At 38.1% G+C, this 24,798-nt stretch overlaps 1 protein-coding gene across 1 annotated transcript; it reads left to right on the forward strand.

The window, feature by feature from the left end:
* Window positions 1–24,798, forward strand: LOC131431502 (uncharacterized). Its single transcript, XM_058597260.1, has 4 exons — window positions 1–283; window positions 10,948–12,931; window positions 24,263–24,417; window positions 24,493–24,798. The coding sequence occupies exons 1-4, from the start codon at window positions 15–17 to the stop codon at window positions 24,638–24,640; spliced, it is 2,556 nt and encodes an 851-aa protein (XP_058453243.1). The 5' UTR covers window positions 1–14; the 3' UTR covers window positions 24,641–24,798.

A 24,798-nucleotide genomic window follows, 5' to 3' on the forward strand; every position in this document is an offset into this window, starting at 1 on the left:
GTTGAGCATTGAAAATGACAGAAAATATACAATCCACAAATGTTAATAATTTAAAATCCGATCCCACCGATTTGTTCGAACGCTTAATAAACAAATCAAAACCGAAAGAGAATAGATGGGACCGCATTAGACGAAAACATTTGAACAACATTACCGTCACATCGAAGACAGTTAAACGGTTCTTCAATATGGACCTGATCGATGAAAGTCAAATGCGGATTTTAAACGGAGACTGTAGTGCTCAGAAGACTTCTCTTAATCCGGTTCTGGTGATGGATATCAGGTCAGTATCTGAATATATAACGGAATTAAACAAAATCGCTCTCAGCTGAATGCAGTGTTAAGTTGTATAGTTGAATGAAGACTCGGCACTCATAAGAGTAAACGGCAGAGTAAAGTTTTCTTTTTCGTCTGGTTTTAAATTTAATACTCTATCTTTCATAGCTCGCTTGAAATTTCTTTCGAAACTGGAAGTTAACTCTGGCTTATTAGCCTTTAAAAAAAAGGCAAAAACGCGTGAATTATAGTTATTATTATGGCGTTTTTCATTGAAACACACTGGTGGCGTGGATCGCTCTGGTTTTGCACTTCCTAGCAGAAATGGTAATGAAATACTGGCAGAATATTGCATTTGTGCTCGAAAGTGCAAAATCAGAGCAATCCACGCCACCAGTGTTTTTCAATGAAAAACGACACTACTGATTGTTAAATATGTTCATTCCACACAGTTCCACATTCGTCTTTTACTTAAGGAGCGGGTAGGGTCTAACACTTTTAAAAATCATTTACTTTTTTCTTTGTATTTTCTTATAATAAAACATTTCAAGAATATTTTGTGATGGCTATCGGAACAAAATTCAGTAAGTTATGGGCCTTTATCTTTGCTTATATCATACTGCGAAGAAGTAAGAGCGCAGCACACAGGCCCAACATTTCTGCTTCGATCGACTTAAAAACTTGACAACACATTCTTGAAATGTTTCATTTTTACAAAATATGTTTTTTGAGAATGTTGCGGGCTCCCTAAAGTAATAATTTGTTTTCTTCGATTTTATCGACAAAAAAACTTCAACGCGTTTTTTTCGAAAGCAAGGTTTTGAAATGCAAAATACCAGATCCCAACGTTTTCCTTTTTGTTGTTTTTTGCTGAAGAATCGAACTGAAAAAAGTTATAAAACTTGAAGAAGAAGAACGATGCAGAATACAAAGAAAGAATAAAGAAAAGAAGCAGATGAATAATGCAGATATAATACAAATAAAATAAGTATGTTAAAAAATCCCGAAATCAATAAAAGCCCGGTTAAGATGTTATGCGTTTCTGAGTTCAATCGACATTCGAAAATGCATCCCGATCTGAAAAAAGTATAAGATATTTATAAGAACACTAGCGGATCCCTGCACACTTCGTAGCGCAATAATATTAGATTAGACGTAGAAAATCAAAACTACTTATCAATTTTAATAATTATTGAGGAAAAATATCATTATAATGCTCTATGATAGTGGCCCCAATTTTTCTATATCGCGGACAACGGTACAAAATATATAAAACCGATGGTTTGCCGAAACGCAAACAGGCAGCGTACAAATTCATCCATCTGAAAAAAACTCTAAACCCACGCTACAGACTCATAACGATTATTGACGGTAACAGAAAGATAATTAACAGGATGAGAAAATGACGTTCAAATTGAAATGACATAGCAGTGGGCATCATTGGAATGCGTGGAATGAAAACTTTTTCTTCTTCTAATTTGCCATTCAAAATTGTTTTGCCATTCAAACATTTGCGATTAACTGCACTTTATTTTGTACTTTGTTGCTTGTTTCTGTAATTTGTGTGTTTGTTCCTGTACTTTCTGTGCTTATTTCAGAATTTGTTTCTATACGTTCTATACCTGTTCCAGTATTTGCTATATTTGGTCCTGTAACTTCTGTACTTATTTAAAGTGCGAAGTGTACGTGTGTACCTGACGTACACTTTGCACTTTAAAGCAGTTTTTCCTGCTCTTAAAAGTCCCAAATGATTCAAGCAAAATACAACCAAAATCAATTTGACGGTTTATGAGTTTTAGAAACAGGATGCAAACGGGAAGGTTCGAGTACATTGGACGAAACTGCTCATAGCCACTCAAATACAAATAATTTGAAATTTGGAAGTACTCTGGGTTGATATAATTAGAATTGCGTTTGGGCCAGTTGAAGACGTTTGGACTTAAATAAATTACCGAACTTTCAATTCGAAGTAATTGACGAAATTTTTAGTTATATCTATCAAGAAAATAAGATTCACATTTCTGGAATCTTAGGAAAACAACGAATCATAAAAAAAACGTTAATCACTTTCTTTTCTATAATTTGACTTCACGACATTGAACTTAAATTTATATAACGGAAAATAGAAACCTGCATGCTGTTCATTTGGCGCCCTCACTTAATTGAATATGTGATTCGAAATAAAGAAACACGTGAATCAAGTAGGCTCAGTGAAATTTGTGCACAAATCAGCTCGTTTGGCGCCAAACTGTTTTATTAATAATCTAGTATTCATATTTTGCTCTCCAGCGGGCAGCAGCAAACCTCGATATGCGCCAAACAATCATTGGAGATCTAGCATGCATTGAATGGAAAATTTCCAATTCTAAACGAACCAATTTTCTAGTTTTTCTCTACTTTCCCGAAAGATTTTCCTTATGTACTAAAACACACACTTTTTTCGCTATTATTATTATTATTATTATATATATATATATATATATATATATATATATATATATATATATATATATATATATATATATATATATATATATATATATATATATATATATATATATATATATATATATATATATATATATATATATATATATATATATATATATATATATATATATATATATATATATACTAGCTGACCCGTCGAACTTCGTCTCGACTGAAATTATTTTTTTAAATTTGTGTTTTCGAACAGCAGAGTTGCCAAACGTTAATGTTTCTTATCATTATTTTACTGATTACTTGGCTTACAATAAACGAATTACGACAAATTCATATCCAACACAAAAACTTCGTCCCGAAGAAGAAATATCATCAAGAATTATTGTGGATATGTTCAATGCTTTTGTTACGCAAAAACTAAACAAATGCACCGTTTGCCATCTCATCCTTCGAGTCAGTGTATTGGACAGAGATTGTAGATCTCTCTCAAACTAAAGATTTGACATGTGGGATGATGGATTGGATTGAATCATATCTGATTGGTCGTAGTATGACCGTGAGAATTGGCGACTGCGTTACTTCATCATTCATCGTGAGCTCTGGCGTTCCTCAGGGAAGCCATCTAGGACCATTCATATTTCTGCTATATCTAAATGATCTGAATTTCGCATTGCAATGCATGAAGCTATCATTCGCCGACGATTTCAAACTGTTTCATCTCATCAAATATCTGAAAGACTCAAACTTCTTGCAGTCACAGTTGGATGTATTTTCTAACTGGTGCAACGTCAACAGAATTGTTATTAACGCCTTCAAATGCTTCGTTATCTCCTTCTCTCGTAAACGAACCACGACCATGTATGATTACACTATTTCACAAGCTGTACTAAAACGGGAGACATCAATTAAGGATCTAGGAGTGTTATTGGATTCAAAACTTAGTTTCAAAGATCACATAGAATATACCCTCTCTAAAGCATTAAAGATGCTAGGATTCATCTTTCGCATCTCAAAAAATTTCAATAACATATACTGCCTGAAATCGTTATATTGCGCTCTAGTTCGCGAGTATGCTGTTGTTGTTTGGGCACCATATTATCAAACAGATAAGCTACGCATTGAAACTGTTCAGTGCAAGTTCATTCGTTTTGCTTTGCGTCGTCTGCCTTGGAGAGATCCATTTAATCTTCCAAGCTACGAAAATCGTTGTAGACATACACTTCGATTTGCTATCGGTCCGCCGTGATACACAAAAAGCTGTTTTCGTCGCGGACCTCATCCAATCTCGGATTGATAGTGCAGATCTCCTACAACAGCTAAGTTTTGACATTCTTCGGCGTAATTTGCGGTTTAATCCCTTTCTCAGAATTCCTCGTGCTAGAACTAACTATGGCTTCAATGAACCGTTTTCGAGTATATGTCGCGTATTCAATACTTGCTCTGATGGATTCAATTTCAATTTATCTCGTAACGCCATTAAAACCCGTTTTCTCCAAATATTTTCCTGCTAGTTTTATTAGGATAATTAGTCAATATGAATAGTTGTTAGTTAGCTTTGTAGTTTAAATAAGGGTAATTTAAGATTTCGTTATGTATCATTTGGTCAAATGTTATTTGTTGATACAAAAGATGAGAATGTTTTATGCCTGCTGGAGAAGGAGAACCAAAATCTCAGCTCCAGCAGGCTTTTCCCTTGCTCCTAAAAAAACAAATGAATAAATTATCAGATGGATGAAAAAGAGATGACCAAGATAAATACTTTAAATTGACCCCACAAATTTCCAAAAGCAGCCCTTGGGGATTGTTGTTTATCATTGAATATTAAGACTTATTTGTACTGAAGACGTTTAAAATTTAATAGTAAATCCTTAGGGATTATCGAAAGTAATAAACTAATTTTGAACGGTTGTCCACAACCTACTTCACCGCTAGTGATATTACTTAGTTAGTGTTTGATGAATGTTCGTAGCAGGATAATGACAGGATCAATTTTCGATTAACGAATTAGCGATAAAATGAAAAATACTTGGACATTCGAACGTTCAAATTGCCCTTTTATTAAATATTGTGTTCATTAACTTTGCTGGATTTCATGTGCTGGATTCGTTCAAGAATTGTATCAAAAGGTCTCTCATTCGTCGAGCCACCACATCGTTTTGCTTAGTATTCAGTCCTGAGAATCAATATTCTGTTCTAGCGGAGTGAACATGAGGAGTGATTACCAAGTATTTTTCTTATCGTTAAAGCCAATGTATAAAACAGCAGATCTCACAACTGATGGTTCTTACATGCCACGATTTCTCCTTCAGATATGATATTCACGTTTCGCATCCTAAGCAAACCGTTTTGAAGTAAACCACTCTTGAAAACTCACTCGAATCGGCTGAACAAACGTCAGCATGCTAAATGCAAGGAAAATATTTTCATCTGAACTCATTATTTCAACAGCAGAATCCTATCATTGATACGTAAAAAAATCGTTACATTATTTGATTTGTTCAACTCACGCCCACGATGGCCAGCATAATTCATCTAAATACATCTACTGGTAAATGACATTAGAACTTGTGTTTCTGTTTAAGGTATAGCTAAAACAGTCATTTGGCAAGTAATGATTTTGATACCCTATTAAGCACGTGTTTCCAAATGACGAATCAATCATGCATGTAAAATCTCCACCCAAATCTACTCGTTGCGCGCCAAACGATTTTACAAAGATCTAGTATTCTTTTCTTCAACGGAGAAATACTGAGCATCTCCTTGCGCGCCAAACATCAATTGTAGATCTAGCAATCATTGGCGACTTTTTCAGTGGAAAATTCCATTGTCCATACAAAATAACTTTATTGGTTTTTCCCACTTTTCCGGTAAGTTTTCCTAATTTTTTTGATGTACGAACCCGGTGGGGGTAAAAACTGATCAAACAAAAAAAAAGCATCTCAATCCGTCCACCCGTTCTTACGTGATGCGATTACAAAGAATGATCTCTGCATTTTTATATATATAGATATAGATTACATAAACGAAGTATGAACGATTCTTTCACTAGTATCTTAAATGGTGTGCATGTTTTGTGAATACGCCAGGTTCGCCGTATCCTCGAAGAGTTCACAAAGTATCCTTTTAAATCTCTGATAACCTACGAAAATCAGCGGACCACATGTCAATACTGTCAGCAACAAAGTGGAAAATAATACTAAAGCTTGCTTCAGATAGAATTGAAACAAAGACAATTGCCTGTATTTCAGTTATTTATTATTGAAATCAAGATTTTTTTGATACAAATGTAGCGTTTTCTTCATACTTTTAAGAAAAAATACGGATAACGCGGTTTCGCAGAAATTCTCGAATTTTTCCTGTAACACGGCTCATTAAGCGGCGCACACCTTCTTCCTCCATCGTTTTAGCTATCTTATTCCACCAGGTCGTTATCTGATTGATGTCTTTGACAACCTTTCCCTTTGCCTTGAGTCCCCTCTTCATGATTGCCCAGTATTTCTCAGTAGGGCGGAACTGGGGGCAGTTGGGTGGGTTGAAGTTTAGGTTAAGGAACAAACTGGACCCCTTTCTCTGCATACCATTCTTGAACGACTTTGCTGTAATGACAGCTTGCCAAATCTGGCCAAAACATTACGGGTTGGTCGTGGGATCGAATGAACGGCAAAATTCGTTTTTGGAGACACTCTTTTTGGTATAATTCCGATGTCATTTTCTTATTTGTAACGAAAACTTTCGTTTTTTTTGCCACAGCTGCAAATGCCCTGCCAAATCATGAATTTTCTTGCAAATTTGTCGGCAAAAACAAATTTAAATTTGGCTGGAACATCCCCCCGAGACGTTGCCAAGTAAAATTTTTGACCTGGGATTTGCCCGAAGTCAGCCTTGACATAGGTTTCATCGTCCATCAGAAGACACCCGTCGAACTTGGTCAGTACCTGGTCAAATAGTTTGCGAGCACGAATTTTGACCACAGTCGTCTGTTTTTTTGTCCGATATGGCTGTTTGCTAACTCGATACAACTTGATTCCCTCCCGGAGTCGAGTTCTCCTCACGGTACTATGGGCAGCACCGAATCACGGTCCGACAGATTAGGATTCCTCTTAATCGTCTTCAAAATCTTACCGCGTAGTTTCCGGCCGACAGTTCCACTCCTACGATTGGCTTGTGGCTTCCGAATAGTCGACAATGTTTCCTTATACCGTTTGATAACGCGCCATACGGTATTTCTGTGCAATTTCAGCTGTTTAGCTAGCCTAGATGCAGACCACAATGGATTTTCCAAATAACTGTGCACAATTTTTTTCCCTTCTTTCCATGTTGATTGTTTACAAAGTATAGTCGATTTGCGGAATGTCAAAAATCATACGTGAAGCTGACAAAATTCCCGACAAGTGGGCGCCAAGAACTTCTAAATCCTTCCACCAGGAGCGCCACAATATGAGTAAAAGTTTGTTCCAACTCTAAATGAAGCAAGTTTTACTACAGCCAAGAACAAGTTCTCTCAATGAAAACGGTATTTATTATGTGCTATGTAATATGATGAAGTGGCCTCTTGTATATGCCATCAAATTAACAGTTCGGCTGAAAAGTTCGTATCGTTTAATAGAAACACACATTTTTTTGCCAAATTTCATTTTTATTATTCAACATAATTGCCCTTAGAGGCGATACCGCGATTATAGCGATCTTCCAACTTTTCGATACCATTTTTGTAGTACGATTTGTCCTTTGCCTCAAAATAGGCCTCAGTTTCAGCGATTACCTCTTCATTGCTTCTAAATTTTTTACCAGCGAGCATTCTCTTGAGGTCTGAGAACAGGAAAGAGCCACTGGGGGCCAAATCTGGAGAATACGGTGGATGAGGGAGCAATTCGAAGCCCAATTCGTTCAATTTCAGCATGGTTCTCATCGACTTGTGACACGGTGCATTGTCTTGCTGGAACAAAACTTTTTGTCGTGAATACGACTTACTTTACTATGGGGTGCCTTTTCAAAATTAGCCATATGGAAGAATGGGCAGAACTTAATCGTGAATATCTCGACTTGTATTAATGGTAGCAACATAATTCTTTCACCATTTCATCAAAAATATGATCAGGAATTTAGGATAATATTTTGAACAGTGTGAGATAACCACAAACAACTCAAAAATTAAGTTTTCTCAAAATTTCAAAATAATGCGGAAAACTCTTTACTTTCGCTTGGATTTTTCGCGCAAGGACGACGATTTTGAGGTAGTCAGGCACATATCTTCAACTGAATGCGTATAAAAGGGGAACCGTGGTGAAAATCGATCATTTCTTTTCGTGCGTTCGATGGGAGCAGACGTCGTGGGAGTTAAACCTTCAACCAGCAGCGACGGAGAGGGCGCCTTTTGCGTGGTTAAAACCTCAAACGCTCAGGTAGCAACTTTCATTCGCTTGCTGGCCTTCAAGGCGAGCAGACTGCCATCGCGAGAGTTAAACCATCAACCAGCAGCGACGGAGAGAGCGCCTTTTGCGTGGTTAAAACCTCAAACGCTCAGGTAGCAACTTTCATTCGCTTGCTGGCCTTCAAGGCGAGCAGACTGCCATCGCGAGAGTTAAACCATCAACCAGCAGCGACGGAGAGAGCGCCTTTTGCGTGGTTAAAACCTCAAACGCTCAGGTAGCAACTTTCATTCGCTTGCTGGGCTTCAAGGCAAGCAGACTGCCATCGCGGGAGTTAAACCATCAGCGACGGAGAGAGCACCTGCCATCATTTGGTTTTCGGTAGTCATAACGGGAAGTTCAATTTTCAGATTGTAGTTCCGCAATATAGGTTTAGAATTCAGAGCCTGCGTGCTGAAACTGGATTCTGGAACTGTATTCCGGAACTAATTTGAGTTTCGAAATTGCAATTCTAGAATTGAAACTGGATTCTGAGTCTGTTATTGGTTCTAAATTTAGTTCTTGAACTCAGGATCCAGTTCTTTATTCCAGACTTCTTCTATTCGGTTCTTTTTAGAACCATAATAATACTCCTAAAGAATTATGCGGAAATTTACTTTACTGTACTCTATAAAACCCATTCTGGTAGTCATGGCGAAAAATCGTCTTCATGTTTTAGAGCTTAGTTCTGGAATATGGGTTTAGAATTCAGAGTCTGCGTGCTGAACTAACTAAAATCGTCACCATTTTTTTTATTATAAATAACTATACTGCTTATTTCATAGTATTTAAGTGCGTTTCAGAATGTTTAATGTAACTAATCTGTAATTTAGTCTAGGCGCATCGTTTAAATTTCTAGTAATGAAAGAGGGGAAAGTTGCACAATTCAAACAATCGATGAACTACCAATTCGAATTCGGAAGCATAAATAAATCGTGTCATATTCGTATTCACGACATCCAGTTATGTCTCTGACATCACACACCCGTACTTTTTCTTCTTCAAATGAGGCCGTTTTCTTGAAACTTCGTCCTTCAAATGCTCTAATAACGCTATATAATAGTCACTGTTGATGGTTTTTCCCTTTTCAAGGTAGTCGATGAAAATTATACCATGCGAATCCCAAAATACAGACGCCATAACCTTACTGGCCGATTGTTGAGTCTTTCCACGCTTTGGGTTCGGTTCATCGCGTGCAGTCCACTCAGCTGACTGTCGATTGAACTCCGGAGTGAAGTGATGGAGCCATGTTTCGTCCATTGTTATATATCGACGAAAAAAATCGGTTTTATTTCGATATAACAGCTCCAAACACTGCTCAGAATCATCAATTCGTTGTTGTTTTTGATCGATTGTGAGCTCACGTGGCACCCATTTTGCACAAAGCTTTCTCATATCCAAATATTCGTGAATAATATGTCCAACACGTTCCTTTGATATCTTTAGGGTGTCAGCTATCTCGATCAACTTCACTTTACGGTCATTGAAAATCATTTTGTGGATTTTTTTCACGTTTTCATCGGTAACAGCCTCTTTTGGACGTCCACTGCGTTCATCGTCTTCGGTGCTCATATGACCAGTACGAAATTTTGCAAACCACTTACGAATTGTTGCTTCGCCCGGTGCAGAGTCTGCATAACACTCATCAAGCCATTTTTTGGTATCGGCGGCACTTTTTTTCATCAAACAGTAGTGTTTCATCAACACACGAAATTCCTTTTTTCCATTTTTTTCACAATAACAAAAGTAGCTTCACTCAAAATGCATTATCTCACAAACTAATAATCAGACAGCTGTCAAATTTATACACGTATCTTTTGAAGGTTGGTATTAACTGAAAATGGTATGGATTTAATTCTAGTGGCGCCCTCTCATAGAAACAATACGAACTTTTCAGCCGATCTGTTACAACAAAATGAGAATTTGCGAAAACGAATCAAAATAGGCAGATTTCAAACCCGTAAACCTCTTCTCCTTACCATGGGATGGTCTATCATCTAAACTACTCTGCTACATGTGAGAACACGTTCTAGATGGCAACCTGATTAAGTAGTGCGATACAAAGAACACGATACTTTGCACGTTCCGGTTGAAGTTTATACTGAATCAGAACATGGTGCTGACATCGCATCTCAAATCTCGCTCTATTTCAATCACCCGTCTACCATATCCCTTTGTTATGTTCCCTGATGAGGCAGAAGGAAGTAACAGTTTTTTTGACTTATATTGTTTGGTTTTTCGAAAATCGGTCTAGTTTTTGAATAATTGATCAAAAACGCGATTTTCGCATTCCGCTACATTTCACCTTAAAGCTTCAAATCGTTTTATGGCACTTTTTGTCTTGCTGTCTAGCAACAACCTACCTCTAGCATGCTACGCGTAGGACTGAAACGTTAGCTATAATTTTGCTTCTATGTATAGATTCGCGTGCTTCCAACAGCTTCGCTTCTATTGACCAATCAGAGCGATGTCTTCCGTTTGATATATCGCTTACTCCTTCAAAACCGTTTTTTTTTTTTCAGACAAAATAGGACACTGCTCGCTACTAATCAAAATTTCAATCATTTATAATTGAAAATACGTGGCTTGATACATTCAAATAGTAACTTACGAGATATTTCCAATCAAATGATGAAATAATATTAATAATTGATACAAAATAGACTGATCTGTAAGTGTTTAAAACCGAACCACATTTCTACGTGTATTTTTCCTTGAGTTTCTACTTTTCACCCCTATATAGAAAATAAAGATGTGTTCCACATCAAAATAGTTACCGAAATAGCAAACTGAAATATAATATTTTCTATATTTACAGACACGAAATGATCAAAAGAAAACCAAAAGATGAGCGAAGTAAACCTGCGTTGAATCCGGTACGAGCCTATCAGCAAGAGCACCTAGAGAATCATCGGCAAAACATTGAGTCGACACTATTCGAAAACGAACTGAACAAATTTCGAAAACATATCACCAAAGGAGGATCCAACGGCAAGAAAAATCAAGTCAATGAGCAGAAGAAAAGTTTCCTGCTCATTGACCTACCCAAGATTGATAATAGTCTGATATACGACAGTTTGAATGAATGTGAAAAGTTTACGACCGACTTCTATAGAACTGCCATTCGTGGCTCAGAGAGTTTGATTGAACAATGTCAACAAGAAAATTTCAATTTGTTCAAAGAACCAGCGAGAATAGAGGAAATCATAGAGGACTCAGAACAACCTCCATCGAACGACTTCGATACTGAGGTTAATGCCGTTCAAGACAAGGAAGAAGAAAACAAGATTGTGCGATTTGGAGATACACAAGTGATTACCTATCCAGCGGATGAATCATCATTTTCCCTCGATGGGTCAGAGTACGATTTCGATGATAATGAACTGTTTTTGGAATCTCTTGACTCCGATCTAGATGAATTTGATGAAACTGAGTTTTTGTCTACGGAAACTGCTTCAGAGCATAGCAATGATGACGATACGCAAACAATTTTCCACACTGATTCTGGAGATTTCTACTTTACAATAACTCGTATGGAAGATTCGAGCGGCTCTTCAAAACAAAGCAATGATTTTGGAAAAGATAGACTAACTTACAACTATGATTCACCAGAAATAGTTGATGAACATGTGCTCCCGCTGAACGAAGGTGATTTAATTATGGTGAAACGTTGTGAAATGGATGAAAAGGATTACAGCAAACTGCGTGTCACAAACTACAAACCAGGGATTGAAACCAAAATAAACGATGATAAAATAGAAATTTCTGAAGCATCACGTAAAGTAATCAGTGCAGCGTTGAAAGAAGGGTTCATGCAAAATTACGATCATGCTCTACTCAAACAATATTTTTTCAAATGGTTACAATTCACAATACTCGAGAAAATATCCAAAGGTGCAGGGCTTATCTCGACACGAGAACAGAAACTAAAACGAATCAATGATTTTATCAATAACATTCGAGCAAATAAAAAAAAAGCTATCAAATCCAACATTAGCAAGTCGCAGACGACTTACGTTAAAAAGGACTACGAACACAGAATGAAGGTTCAACAAGACATAATTGAATTGCAAAAACTGAAACTCGAACGTCAAGAACGCATAATCACTGAACTGAAATTATCGAAATTTTCAGAAGCGGCGAAGCTATCAAAGATGGAAATACAAAACGAACTACACAAAGCAATGCGGAATGGTCACGTGCGGTTACGTGCGAAAGCCAAGTGTATTCAAATCGTGGGAAATATGAAAAACGACACTACCGACGAAGACGAATTGAGGAAGCTGCAAGCACAGGGTCTCATGATACCGAAATTTCTGGCAAAAATGCAACAACGAGCTCTTGAACGTGGACACAAACACCAGGAAGCCAAAGAACGGCGAATGCGAATGGAAAAGGAACGAGAGGAGAACAAACTGGCTGCTGAAGAGGCAAAACGTCTAGAGGACGAGGAAGCTCGCAAGAAACGTTACCGAGAGATGCGCGAAAAACGTAAGCTAGAGAAGTTACAGAAGATTATTCGCGAGCAGGAACGGCAAGCCTGGATTGCGAATAACCAGATTGCCAAGGAATTTCGCTTACTGAAGCTCAAGCGGCTCGGTATTTTCGCATTCAAGTTACTGCTCGGCATTAGGAGAGACAACGAGCGTCGTGCCATGGCCGCTCGGAGAAGATACTGCAAAAAGAAGTGCTTTAGGAAATGGTGGGGATTGACCAATTCACTCTGGGAGAGCAAAAAGCAAAAGGCGGACGAGCTCGCAAATACAAAACTGATGAAGGTTGCGATGAACTGTTGGAGAAAGGTGAGATCAAACACTGGGGTCTTTTTTAAGCGGTTTTTTTCGCGGATTTCCCAAGTTACATCAAACAATTTTTTTTCCATTTTGCGTTTTTTTCTATGCGGATTACCTAAGTTACGCGGTCTAAAATTCTCTAAGTTCCGAAGTCGATTTTTTCTAAAAATTTTTTTGAGATTTTACTTTCTTATGTTAAACTGTTATTTCACCTAGCAGTTCTACATAAATCGCTAAGCAGACGTGAAGTGTCTGCTTTTTGCAGAAAACTTTTTGGGTTCGCACCAAAGTGCAATGTTATTTTTCTTCACGGTTTATGTTGAACAGCTATGTTGCCGGACCGGAAACCGAGGACTTGTATAACCGCAATCGGTTCACTCGACCATTCACTAACATGACTTTCGAATCCGAATAGTTTTGAGCACAGTTTAGAAGATGGCATTTCTTATAAGATGGTTAAGAGTTTTAAAAATTAATAATCCTATATCTTCGGTATCGGAAGTTTGGATAAAATCCAGGAATTTGTCATGGGACAGCAAGACAAACACACAAATCTTTGTTGTACTCAGTTATAGAATTGCCAATTTCGGGCTTTCCATCAATTCTATATCTATATATATATATATATAAAATAATAGCGAAAAAAGTGTTGTTGCTAATGTTCTCTGGTATGCGTGGACCGATCTGTAAATGATTTTTATTTTGTTCGAAAGGTGACGTTTATGCGGAGATTTTAGGCTATAGTACATAAGGAAAATCCTTCGAAAAAGTGGAGAAAAATGTTATGTATTGACTTGGAAATTTTCCACTCAATGCATGCTAGATCTGGCGCGTATCGAGTTGTGTAATGCTTGCCCACTGGAGAGCAAAATATGAATACTAGATTATTGATAAAATCGTTTGGCGCCAAACGAGCTGATTTGTGTTCAAATTTTATGGAGCCTACTTGATTCACGTGTTTATTTATTTCGAACCACAAGTTCAATCATGTATGGGCGCAAAATGAATAGCATACAGGTTTCCCTTTTTCACCGTCAATGCGGTCAATTCAAATTAAAGAACGACATAAAAAAGAAAGTGTTTCCTTAAAAGTTCAGAAATGTGAATCTCTACCTTCACAATGCATGTAATTATTGTTTTTTTTCATAAATACGTTTATTTCTTAAGGCAGTTTACATAAGTTTTTCTTCGCCGTAGCATCACTTTTACATAATATTCTTATCCTAAATTAATTCTAACATAGTCACAACGTTTTGAATTAATAAAACATATTCTCTTATAGCTTAAATATCATCTTAGGTAACTCGTCATTAATTATGAAATCTACTCGGAAATATTATTTGAACCGAACGATTAACTTCTATAAATTATAAAATAAGCTGTTATTTTCAGACATTTTGTTGATAATTTCATAAACTGTTTCGAGTTTGTTTGTATCATTACATAATTTTTATTCTAATTTAGCTATTGGTTGAACTCATGGACGCAGCTGGGATCAGAACTAAGTCTTAAAAGGGGCCTTTATTAAATTGAAAATCCAATTTTCTTTATGAAATGATAAATAAGTTTCATGTATGAAAGGTCACGACAAGCAAGAATGTCTCGAACTGGGATATTGGATAGTCTACCTTGGGTACGCAAAGAATTTATTAGTTGAGATCTGACATCACGATACTCCACGCATGTCCAAACGACATGATCAATATCCCGATAACCTTCTCCGCAAGCACAATGATTAGTCTCGGAGAGCCCAATTCGAAGGAGATGTGCATCTAACGTGTAGTGATTGGACATGAGTCTGGACATCACACGAATGAAATCCCTACTCACATCCAGTCCCCTGAACCATGCCTTTGTCGATATTTTCGGAATAATTGAGTGCATCCACCGACCCAGATCATCTCTATCCCAAGAAGCTTGCCAACTGGCAAGTGTTCTTTGGCGAGACGAGCTATAGAATTCGTTGAAAGCAATCGGTCGCTCATAAATTTCACCCTCAATAGCACCACATTTGGCTAAAATATCGGCTCTTTCATTGCCAGGAATGGAGCAATGAGCCGGGACCCAGACTATAGTGATTAGATAATTATTGTTCAATATGTCGTTCAGGCACTGTTTTATTTTGCCCAGGAAGAACGGTTCAGTCTTGCCAGTCATGTTTGAGCGAATGGCTTCAATTGCACTCAGACTATCTGTGAAGAGGAAATAATGGTTTGGAGATAATGTGACGATTACACTCAAACTATAATGAACTGCTGCTAACTCTGCTATATAAACAGATGCAGGTTCTTGAAGCCTAAATGAAGCCGAAACATTATTGTTGAATATACCAAACCCAGTAGCCTCTTCAATTCGTGATCCGTCCGTGTAAAACATTTTCTCAGAGTCAATATGCCTGAACTTACTTGAAAATATTTTTGGGATTTCCGTCGAGCGTAGATGATCCGGGATTCCACGCACTTCGCGCTGCATGGATGTATCGAAAAATAAAGTTGAGTCAGGGGCACTTAGGATGCTGACACGGATGGGAATATATATTGAAGGGTTGATTTCCTGTGATATATGGTTAAAATATACTGTCATGAATTTTGTTTGAGATCGAAGCTCGACTAGTCGTTCGAAATTATTAATTACCATGGGATTCAGCACCTCACATCTTATTAGCAGGCGTGATGAAAGCTCCCAAAATCGATCTTTTAATGGAAGAACTCCCGCCAGAACTTCAAGACTCATTGTATGTGTCGAATGCATGCAGCCTAAGGCAATTCGCAAACAACGGTACTGAATTCGCTCAAGTTTGATAATATGAGAGTTTGCAGCGGAACGAAAACAAACGCATCCATATTCCATCACTGAAAGTATCGTTGTTTGATACAATTTTATTAGATCTTGCGGATGAGCACCCCACCAAGATCCTTTTATTGTTCAAAGAAAATTTACTCTTTGTTGGCATTTCGTTATCAGATACCTAATGTGTCCTCCCCACGTGCATTTGGAATCAAACCACACCCCAAGGTATTTAAAAGTTAAAACCTGTTGGATAATTCTTCCCATCATATGGAGCTGAAGCTGCGCGGGATCATGCTTTCTTGAAAAGACGACTAACTCTGTTTTCTCCGCAGAGAATTCGATACCAAGAAGAACAGCCCAAACGGACAAGTTATCTAAGGTATCTTGCAATGGTTTATGCAGATCAATAGCTTTGGGTCCAGTAACTGAAACCACGCCATCATCTGCCAATTGTCTTAGTGTACATGGGGTTACTAGACAGCTGTCAATGTCATTCACGTAAAAATTATAAAGGAGCGGACTGAGGCATGAGCCTTGCGGTAGACCCATGTAGCTAATTCTGAATGTTGTCAAATCGCCATATGAAAAATGCATGCGTTTCTCTGACAAAAGGTTGTGCAAATAATTATTTATAACCGCTGGGAGTCCATGTTGGTGGAGCTTGTCTGAAAGAACATCAATGGAAACTGAATCAAATGCTCCTTTAATGTCTAAAAATACAGATGCCATTTGTTGCTTTTGAGCGAAGGCAATTTGGATGTCAGACGAAAGTAATGCAAGGCAAACATTCGTCCCTTTATTTCTACGGAAGCCAAACTGAGTATCTGACAACAAACCGTTCGTCTCGACCCAAGTGTCGAGACGTCGTAGAATAATTTTTTCGAACAATTTTCTGATGCAGGACAACATCGCAATGGGTCTATATGAGTTGTGATTGGAAGCTGGTTTCCCCGGCTTTTGAATGGCGATAACTTTCACTTGTCTCCAGTCAGGTGGAACAATATTTTGCTCAAGAAACTTGTTGAACAATTCCAACAAACGTCTTTTTGCGAGGTCGGGCAGATTCTTCACCAAGTTGAATTTAATTCTGTCCAACCCAGGAGCGTTATTGTTACAAGACAAGAGTGCTATAGAAAATTCCATCATTGAAAATGGGTTATTAATAAAACCATTATTTGGAGGAGATTCCCGTATAATGCTCTGCGTAGGAACAGAATCTGGGCAAACTTTCCTAGCAAAGTCAAATATCCATCGGTTCGAGTATTCATCACTCTCATTGCCCACGTTACGATTCCTCATTCGTCTGGCCATGTTCCAAAGAGTGCTCATTGAGGTTTCTCTTGACAAACCTTCGACAAAATTTCTCCAATAGCTACATTTTTTGGCTCGAAGTATGCTCTTGTACTTGGTTTCTAAAACCATAAGTTTTTCAAAATTCTGAGGAGTTCCTCCTCTCCGTTTTAGAAACGTCTTGCAAGCATTTTGTTTTGCGAGTTTAGCCTCTGAGCACTCTTTGTCCCACCAGGGGTTGGGAGGCCTTCTGTTAGTCGTTGGCCCAGGAAAGCGTTTAGTTTGGGATTGTTCTGCTGCCTCCAGAATCGAACAAATGAGGAAGTCATATTCTTCAAGTGGAGGGAGCTCTTCCATTGAATTCAAAATACTAGAAATACTACTTTGGTATTTAATCCAGTCGATATTTTTTGTCAAATCATATGGAATACTAGCTGAAGTAGCAATGCAATTGCTATTGCTAATTGAGATGATGATTGGTAAATGATCGCTACCGTGTAAATCAGGCAATATTTTCCAGGTGCAATCTAGTCGAATTGATGTTGAGCAAAGAGATAGATCTAATGCACTTGGGCGTGCAGGAGGTCTTGGGATCCGTGTCATGCTACCCATATTTAATACCGTCATGCTAAAATTGTCACGAATGTTTTGTATTAAAGATGATCTGCTATCATTGTAAACGGAACCCCACATCATTCCGTGCGAATTTAAATCCCCCAGAATCAATCGTGGAGCAGGAAGGGCTTCAACCATTTCATTAAGCTGTCGCTGTCCAACTTGTGCTTTTGGAGGAATATAAACCGAAGCTATGCAAATATCTTTGCCTTTAATGTTTATTTGGCATGCAACAACTTCTATACTAGAAGTTGAAGGGATGTTTAATCTATAAAAGGAATAGCATTTCTTAATTCCCAAAAGCACTCCACCATACGGAGAGTCTCTATCGAGACGTATAATGTTAAAATCATTGAAATTTAAAGCTATGTTTGAAGTAAGCCATGTTTCGCATAAAGCAAATACATCACATTTACGACTATGCAATAAAATTTTAAATGAATCAAGTTTTGGTATGATGCTTCTACGATTCCACTGCAGGACAGTGATTGTATCATTTGCGGCGGGTGATAAATTATCCATCAAAAGATACAAAACCTGAGACAATTGGCCATTGAGCTGATAACTGCTTCAAAAAATTTCTAGCTATTGGAAGGAATGCCATTATGAGGGTCTTTAAGGGTTCAGATATATTGAATGCTGAGAAAATCCATTCAACAATTTCCGAAAACTTCAGTAATCCTGTTGGTGGCTGTGAAATAGAGCCCACAGGATTATTACCTTTTTCTGTGCTAGATCCTGGATTGGTTTGTGAATTTGACAAACCAGGAGGCACAGTCTTTGGTTTTGACTTTTTTTGTTTAACACGGGGATCTTTTTTTGAAGATGAAATTTTAGGTGTCTTTTTTGGTAATTTGGAAGAAGACTTCTTTCTCTTAACTGACCCTTGGGTAGTGATAAACGAATTACCTTCACTATTTTCGTCAGAGTCAGAGTCCTCTGGTTCCTCTAGATTTGAAAACCCGTTTTCGGTTTCCAAAGGGGGAACATCAATGACCGTTTTAAGCATTTCTGCATATGTGCGCTTAGACCGTGCTTTTAAAGAAAGCTTAATTTTGTCTTTGTGTACTTTAAATGCAGTGCATACTGAAATATCCTCATGAGGACTTTCTCCACAATAAATACATTTTTCAATTTCCTTGTTGCAATCATTATCTTTATGAGGCCCTTCACACTTAATACATTTTGGTTTATTACTACAGTAAGTAGCTGTGTGGCCGAATTTTTTGCAGTTCGTACAATTCATTACATTTGGAACAAAAAGCCGAACAGGGAGGCGAATTTTATCGACATAGACATGGGACGGCAACGCAGACCCGGCAAATGTCACTCGAAACGAGTCTGATGGGCGATAAACTTTTTTTTCCTCTTCATGAACTACTGAGTACAGTTGTTTGCACTCCAGTATTTTCACACCCTCAAGCATAGAGTTCTTGAAACGACCAACACCATGCTTGAGTAAATCATCTACCGAAAGACTCGCTTCGGTAACAACACCGTCAATTTCGACATCTTTGGAGGGTATGTAAACTTTATACTCTTTAATGAAATGTTCCGAGGAGACAATATCATTCGCGTGTTTCAAATTATTTACCACAACACGAATTTTATCGTTATTTACTTTTATGATCTCTTTGATTGAAGAGTATCGTGATGTCAAACCTTTAGAAATTTGGTAAATGTTTAATGGCTTTGATATACGTCTAAAAAAGACTATCCAAGGCCCAGAAGAGCTCTCCTGATATTTTTTCGTTCGTGGGGGTATAGGATTCATGCTAGGATTTACGTCCATGGATTCATCCATCACATTAAAATTTTTAATCAAACTTTAAAATAAAAAATGAAACCAACAGTACTCAATCAAAAGGAAAAGAAAAAACTTCTACCTTGAAATTGTTGTCTATCTCCGCTGCACTGCCGTGTAGATCCTCGTTGCTCTAGATGTTCTTGTTGGATGCTGATTGTTGGATGTGATGCTACTGCTACCTGACATCCAGCACCACTCGATTTCCGATTTACTTTTGTCTTCGCCAGCTGTAACCAGCGCAGGTCACCGGTGTATACCTGCGTGTTGTATGGCAGTGGAAAGACCGAGTTGTCTTGTCTCCTTCTTCCTTGTGCACCGCACCGATATGCTTCTGCACCGATATGCTTCTGCACCGAAGTGCCTTCGCACCGGTGTGCCTTTGCACTCTCCTGCTTCTGTGTGCCTTCGCACTCTTCTTCTTCGATGTGCCTCAGCACTTGTGGCTGTATATTGTGGCCTGGGTAGAGCTTGGGAAACGCCCTTTGTTGTTTCCTTCACCAGCTTGGCCCAGCACTAGGGCTCTCTTATGCAGCACGACTATACGTTCTAACGGCTGCTGCCAACAGGTCTCTACCTGCTGTTCAACCGCTGTTGCACCTAACGCGCGTAAACCAACCAGCGTTATTAAACTGTACGCTTCTATACACAACCTTCTCGGTTGAACGGCTATTACTGAATGATGTAATTATTGTTGTCACAATGCACTGAACTCCGAAAACAACAAGATTGAAGTGTGCAATGGAACAATTCCATCTGAATCCAAAGCTTGTTTTAAGTTTTTTTCGGCTTAAATTTTACATAAGAATTACAAATGCCCGAAAAGTAAAATTAACATAACCATTTGGGGCAAGTTGTAGTCATACTTCTTGAATTTCAGTAGATTAATCCAAATAAAACTGTTACAAAAAGTACATTTAATTGATAAATGAAATAAATTTGGAGTGAAATGCGAATATAATTTGGAAGGGTAACGACTTCCCCGTTCATCGCAACTCCAGTAGTCATTTTATATGCGAAAACTAATTGTCAGAGTGAGATCTGCTATCTCTGTTCGAAAGATTGACTTTCAGAGTAAGTTGAAAATAGGTGTTTGCGTCGCTGTAACAGTAGTACTGAAAAAAAATTTCAAATATTTCTGTCAAATCCATTCACCTTCAGCAACATTAATGGCTTGATACCTTGGGAGATTGTGGGCGTATTTTTCGCAAAATTTCCTCCAAATATTGAAGAATGTTGTATATCATTTAAAGAACGGGGTTTGGGAATCATCACATTGACATTTTTCACCTCTTTGAAACGATACATCGACTTTCTCACATACTGAAAAATTGCTGAGACTCATTTTATCATTCAACTTCATTGATCGCGAACAATCATGAGCACATTCTTCTGAAACCGAATTTCGCTCAGGTCGTTTGATTATTCTGATTTTGTGAGTGTTCGAAATAATTTCCATCCAAAGATAATTTTTCAGCAGTGCGAAGTTCGCCTGGAGAGCTGTAGGTACAGAAATAAGGAGAACAAGTGCAGAGCGCACTGGAACAAGTGTGGAAGGTTCAGAAACAGGTACAAAAAGTGAAAAAAATACAGAAAGTACAGGAACAAGTAATGAAACAAATACTGAAAATACTGGACCAAGTGCAGAGAGGACAGAAACATGTTGAGAAAACACAGGGAAATACAGAGTACTGAAACAGGTACAGAAACTGATACATAAAATTCAGAAACAAGAACATGAATAGGTTCAGAAGGTACAACAATAAGTACAGAAAGTACAGGAACAAGTGCAGAAAAAAGTTCAAAGTTAAAAGGTTAATGGCAAATGTTATCGAGAGAACGATTCCAATGATACCCACTGACATGTCATTCAAATTTAAACGTCATTTTCCTATCCGTTTGGCTTTCATATTACCGCCAATAAAGCACAAGAGTAATCGTAAGGAGTTTGTGTCATGAAGTTTGAGTTTTTATAAGGAAAATTGTATGTTGCCTGTTCGCGTGTTGGCAAACCATCGGTTTAACATACTTTCACCGAAAATGGAGAAACAAAAAATGAAATTTTTTATCGCAGAGCAGCTATTCTCAACCTGTGGTACGCGATATAAAAAGGTTCCGTTTTATTGACAATAACCATTCAAATTGATTGAAAGAAGTATTGATTTATTCACATCTAATCTAATATTATTGCACTACGAAGTGTTCTTTCTATAGAAACGTGCAAAACATACAATAAAGTTGTTGTTGTTCCCTATTTCAATAACCAATTGACTCAGTTCGACGAGATTGGACAATATCAGTGTGAATCTTATTGGGTTCTTTTAATCAAATTCGAAGAGCTAATGAAAGTGTCGGTTCCGGAAATATAATTGTAGAAGGGAGGTGAACGTTTCCTTATATCTTCTTATAGTAGAACATTTGAAGAATTTTCTGTGAAATTTTCGAGCCTGTTGGAACGAAACTCTGGAAGTTATGGACCTTTATATATGGCTATCTAATTCTACGAAGAAGCAAAAGCTCGGCGCACACGCCCAAGATTTCTACTTCGATTGACTTCAAAACTTGACGAAACATTCTTGAAATGTTCCGTTATAATAAATTATAAAAGAAAAAATATTATTTTTTGAAAATGTTAGACCCTACGGGCTCCCTGGAGTAATTAATTGTTCCCATTGATTTTATAGACAATAACCTTTAAACGCGTTTTCCTCGAAAGCAGGTTTCGAAAGTCCGTGTCCATCGTCATTCAAGAACTACTGCACCAATTTTTCAAATTTTGCACACACTTTCTACATATAAAAAACCAGACCCCAACGTTTTCCTTTTTGTTCTTTGTTGCTTTGGGGAGATTTAACAGCTACAAAATGACGGATTTTTTCGTGAAAAATCGTAGTTTTCACTTTGAACAACCACCAAAAATTTAAAAATTAAAAAGTACGGGTGTGTAATGTCAGAGACATAACTGGATGTCGTGAATACGAATATGACACGATTTATTTATGCTTCCGAATTCGAATTGGTAGTTCATCGATTGTTTGAATTGTGCAACTTTCCCCTCTTTCATTACTAGAAATTTAAACGATGCGCCTAGACTAAATTACAGATTAGTTACATTAAACATTCTGAAACGCACTTAAATACTATGAAATAAGCAGTATAGTTATTTATAATAAAAAAAATGGTGACGATTTTAGTTAGTTCAGCACGCAGACTCTGAATTCTAAACCCATATTCCAGAACTAAGCTCTAAAACATGAAGACGATTTTTCGCCATGACTACCAGAATGGGTTTTATAGAGTACAGTAAAGTAAATTTCCGCATAATTCTTTAGGAGTATTATTATGGTTCTAAAAAGAACCGAATAGAAGAAGTCTGTAATAAAGAACTGGATCCTGAGTTCAAGAACTAAATTTAGAACCAATAACAGACTCAGAATCCAGTTTCAATTCTAGAATTGCAATTTCGAAACTCAAATTAGTTCCGGAATACAGTTCCAGAATCCAGTTTCAGCACGCAGGCTCTGAATTCTAAACCTATATTGCGGAACTACAATCTGAAAATTGAACTTCCCGTTATGACTACCGAAAACCAAATGATGGCAGGTGCTCTCTCCGTCGCTGATGGTTTAACTCCCGCGATGGCAGTCTGCTTGCCTTGAAGCCCAGCAAGCGAATGAAAGTTGCTACCTGAGCGTTTGAGGTTTTAACCACGCAAAAGGCGCTCTCTCCGTCGCTGCTGGTTGATGGTTTAACTCTCGCGATGGCAGTCTGCTCGCCTTGAAGACCAGCAAGCGAATGAAAGTTGCTACCTGAGCGTTTGAGGTTTTAACCACGCAAAAGGCGCTCTCTTCGTCGCTGCTGGTTGATGGTTTAACTCTCGCGATGGCAGTCTGCTCGCCTTGAAGGCCAGCGTTTGAGCTTTTAACCACGCAGAAGGCGCTCTCTCCGTCGCTGCTGGTTGATGGTTTAACTCTCGCGATGGCAGTCTGCTCGCCTTGAAGGCCAGCAAGCGAATGAAAGTTGCTACCTGAGCGTTTGAGGTTTTAACCACGCAGAAGGCGCTCTCTCCGTCGCTGCTGGTTGATGGTTTAACTCTCGCGATGGCAGTCTGCTCGCCTTGAAGGCCAGCAAGCGAATGAAAGTTGCTACCTGAGCGTTTGAGGTTTTAACCACGCAAAAGGCGCTCTCTCCGTCGCTGCTGGTTGATGGTTTAACTCTCGCGATGGCAGTCTGCTCGCCTTGAAGGCCAGCAAGCGAATGAAAGTTGCTACCTGAGCGTTTGAGGTTTTAACCACGCAAAAGGCGCCCTCTCCGTCGCTGCTGGTTGAAGGTTTAACTCCCACGACGTCTGCTCCCATCGAACGCACGAAAAGAAATGATCGATTTTCACCACGGTTCCCCTTTTATACGCATTCAGTTGAAGATATGTGCCTGACTACCTCAAAATCGTCGTCCTTGCGCGAAAAATCCAAGCGAAAGTAAAGAGTTTTCCGCATTATTTTGAAATTTTGAGAAAACTTAATTTTTGAGTTGTTTGTGGTTATCTCACACTGTTCAAAATATTATCCTAAATTCCTGATCATATTTTTGATGAAATGGTGAAAGAATTATGTTGCTACCATTAATACAAGTCGAGATATTCACGATTAAGTTCTGCCCATTCTTCCATATGGCTAATTTTGAAAAGGCACCCCATAGTAAAGTAAGTCGTATTCACGACAAAAAAATCAAACAGAAACGTTGGGGTCTAAAAAACTTCTACTTTAACTATACTGCGTTCATTTGTTCAGTAGGAAATAATAAGAGTATAGGAGACGATAATTTACATTTTTTTTCCACAGTACTGTCACGAACAGCGCAAAAAGATGCAGGTAGCCGTCGACTGGCACGAAGTTCGCCTTACGGAGAAGATCATCTCGATATGGATCGGACGCACCAAACATGCCCTTTTGATAGTGCAGGGCAAAATGTCCCACGCAGCAGCTCACTATGAATGGTAGGATCGATGCTGCCCAACAGATTGCTAGTGCGAATCGAACTAATCCAAATTTAAACTCGTTATTCAATGTAGGCAACTTAAATGGAAGGTTTTCGAGCGTTGGCAACGGCTGCACATTATACTGAGAATCGAAAAAGAGACTGAACAACGACGCCAACGATGGCGAATGAAGATATGGGAGCTACTGCCAGACTACAAACCGATTGATGATGAAATTTAACAAAACTGTATTGGAAAAAATGTTCTACGTAAGTCTGATTTTAATTAGTGGTTTTTCTGACAGTTGTCATGTAGTTTTTCGAAATATTTTTACCATAACAAATAAAGATTTTACTAAACATCATAAGGTAAAGTGATATATGATAATAACTTACAACG

The sequence above is a fragment of the Malaya genurostris genome, chromosome 2 (assembly GCF_030247185.1).
Source record: "Malaya genurostris strain Urasoe2022 chromosome 2, Malgen_1.1, whole genome shotgun sequence".
Classification (NCBI taxonomy): domain Eukaryota; kingdom Metazoa; phylum Arthropoda; class Insecta; order Diptera; family Culicidae; genus Malaya; species Malaya genurostris.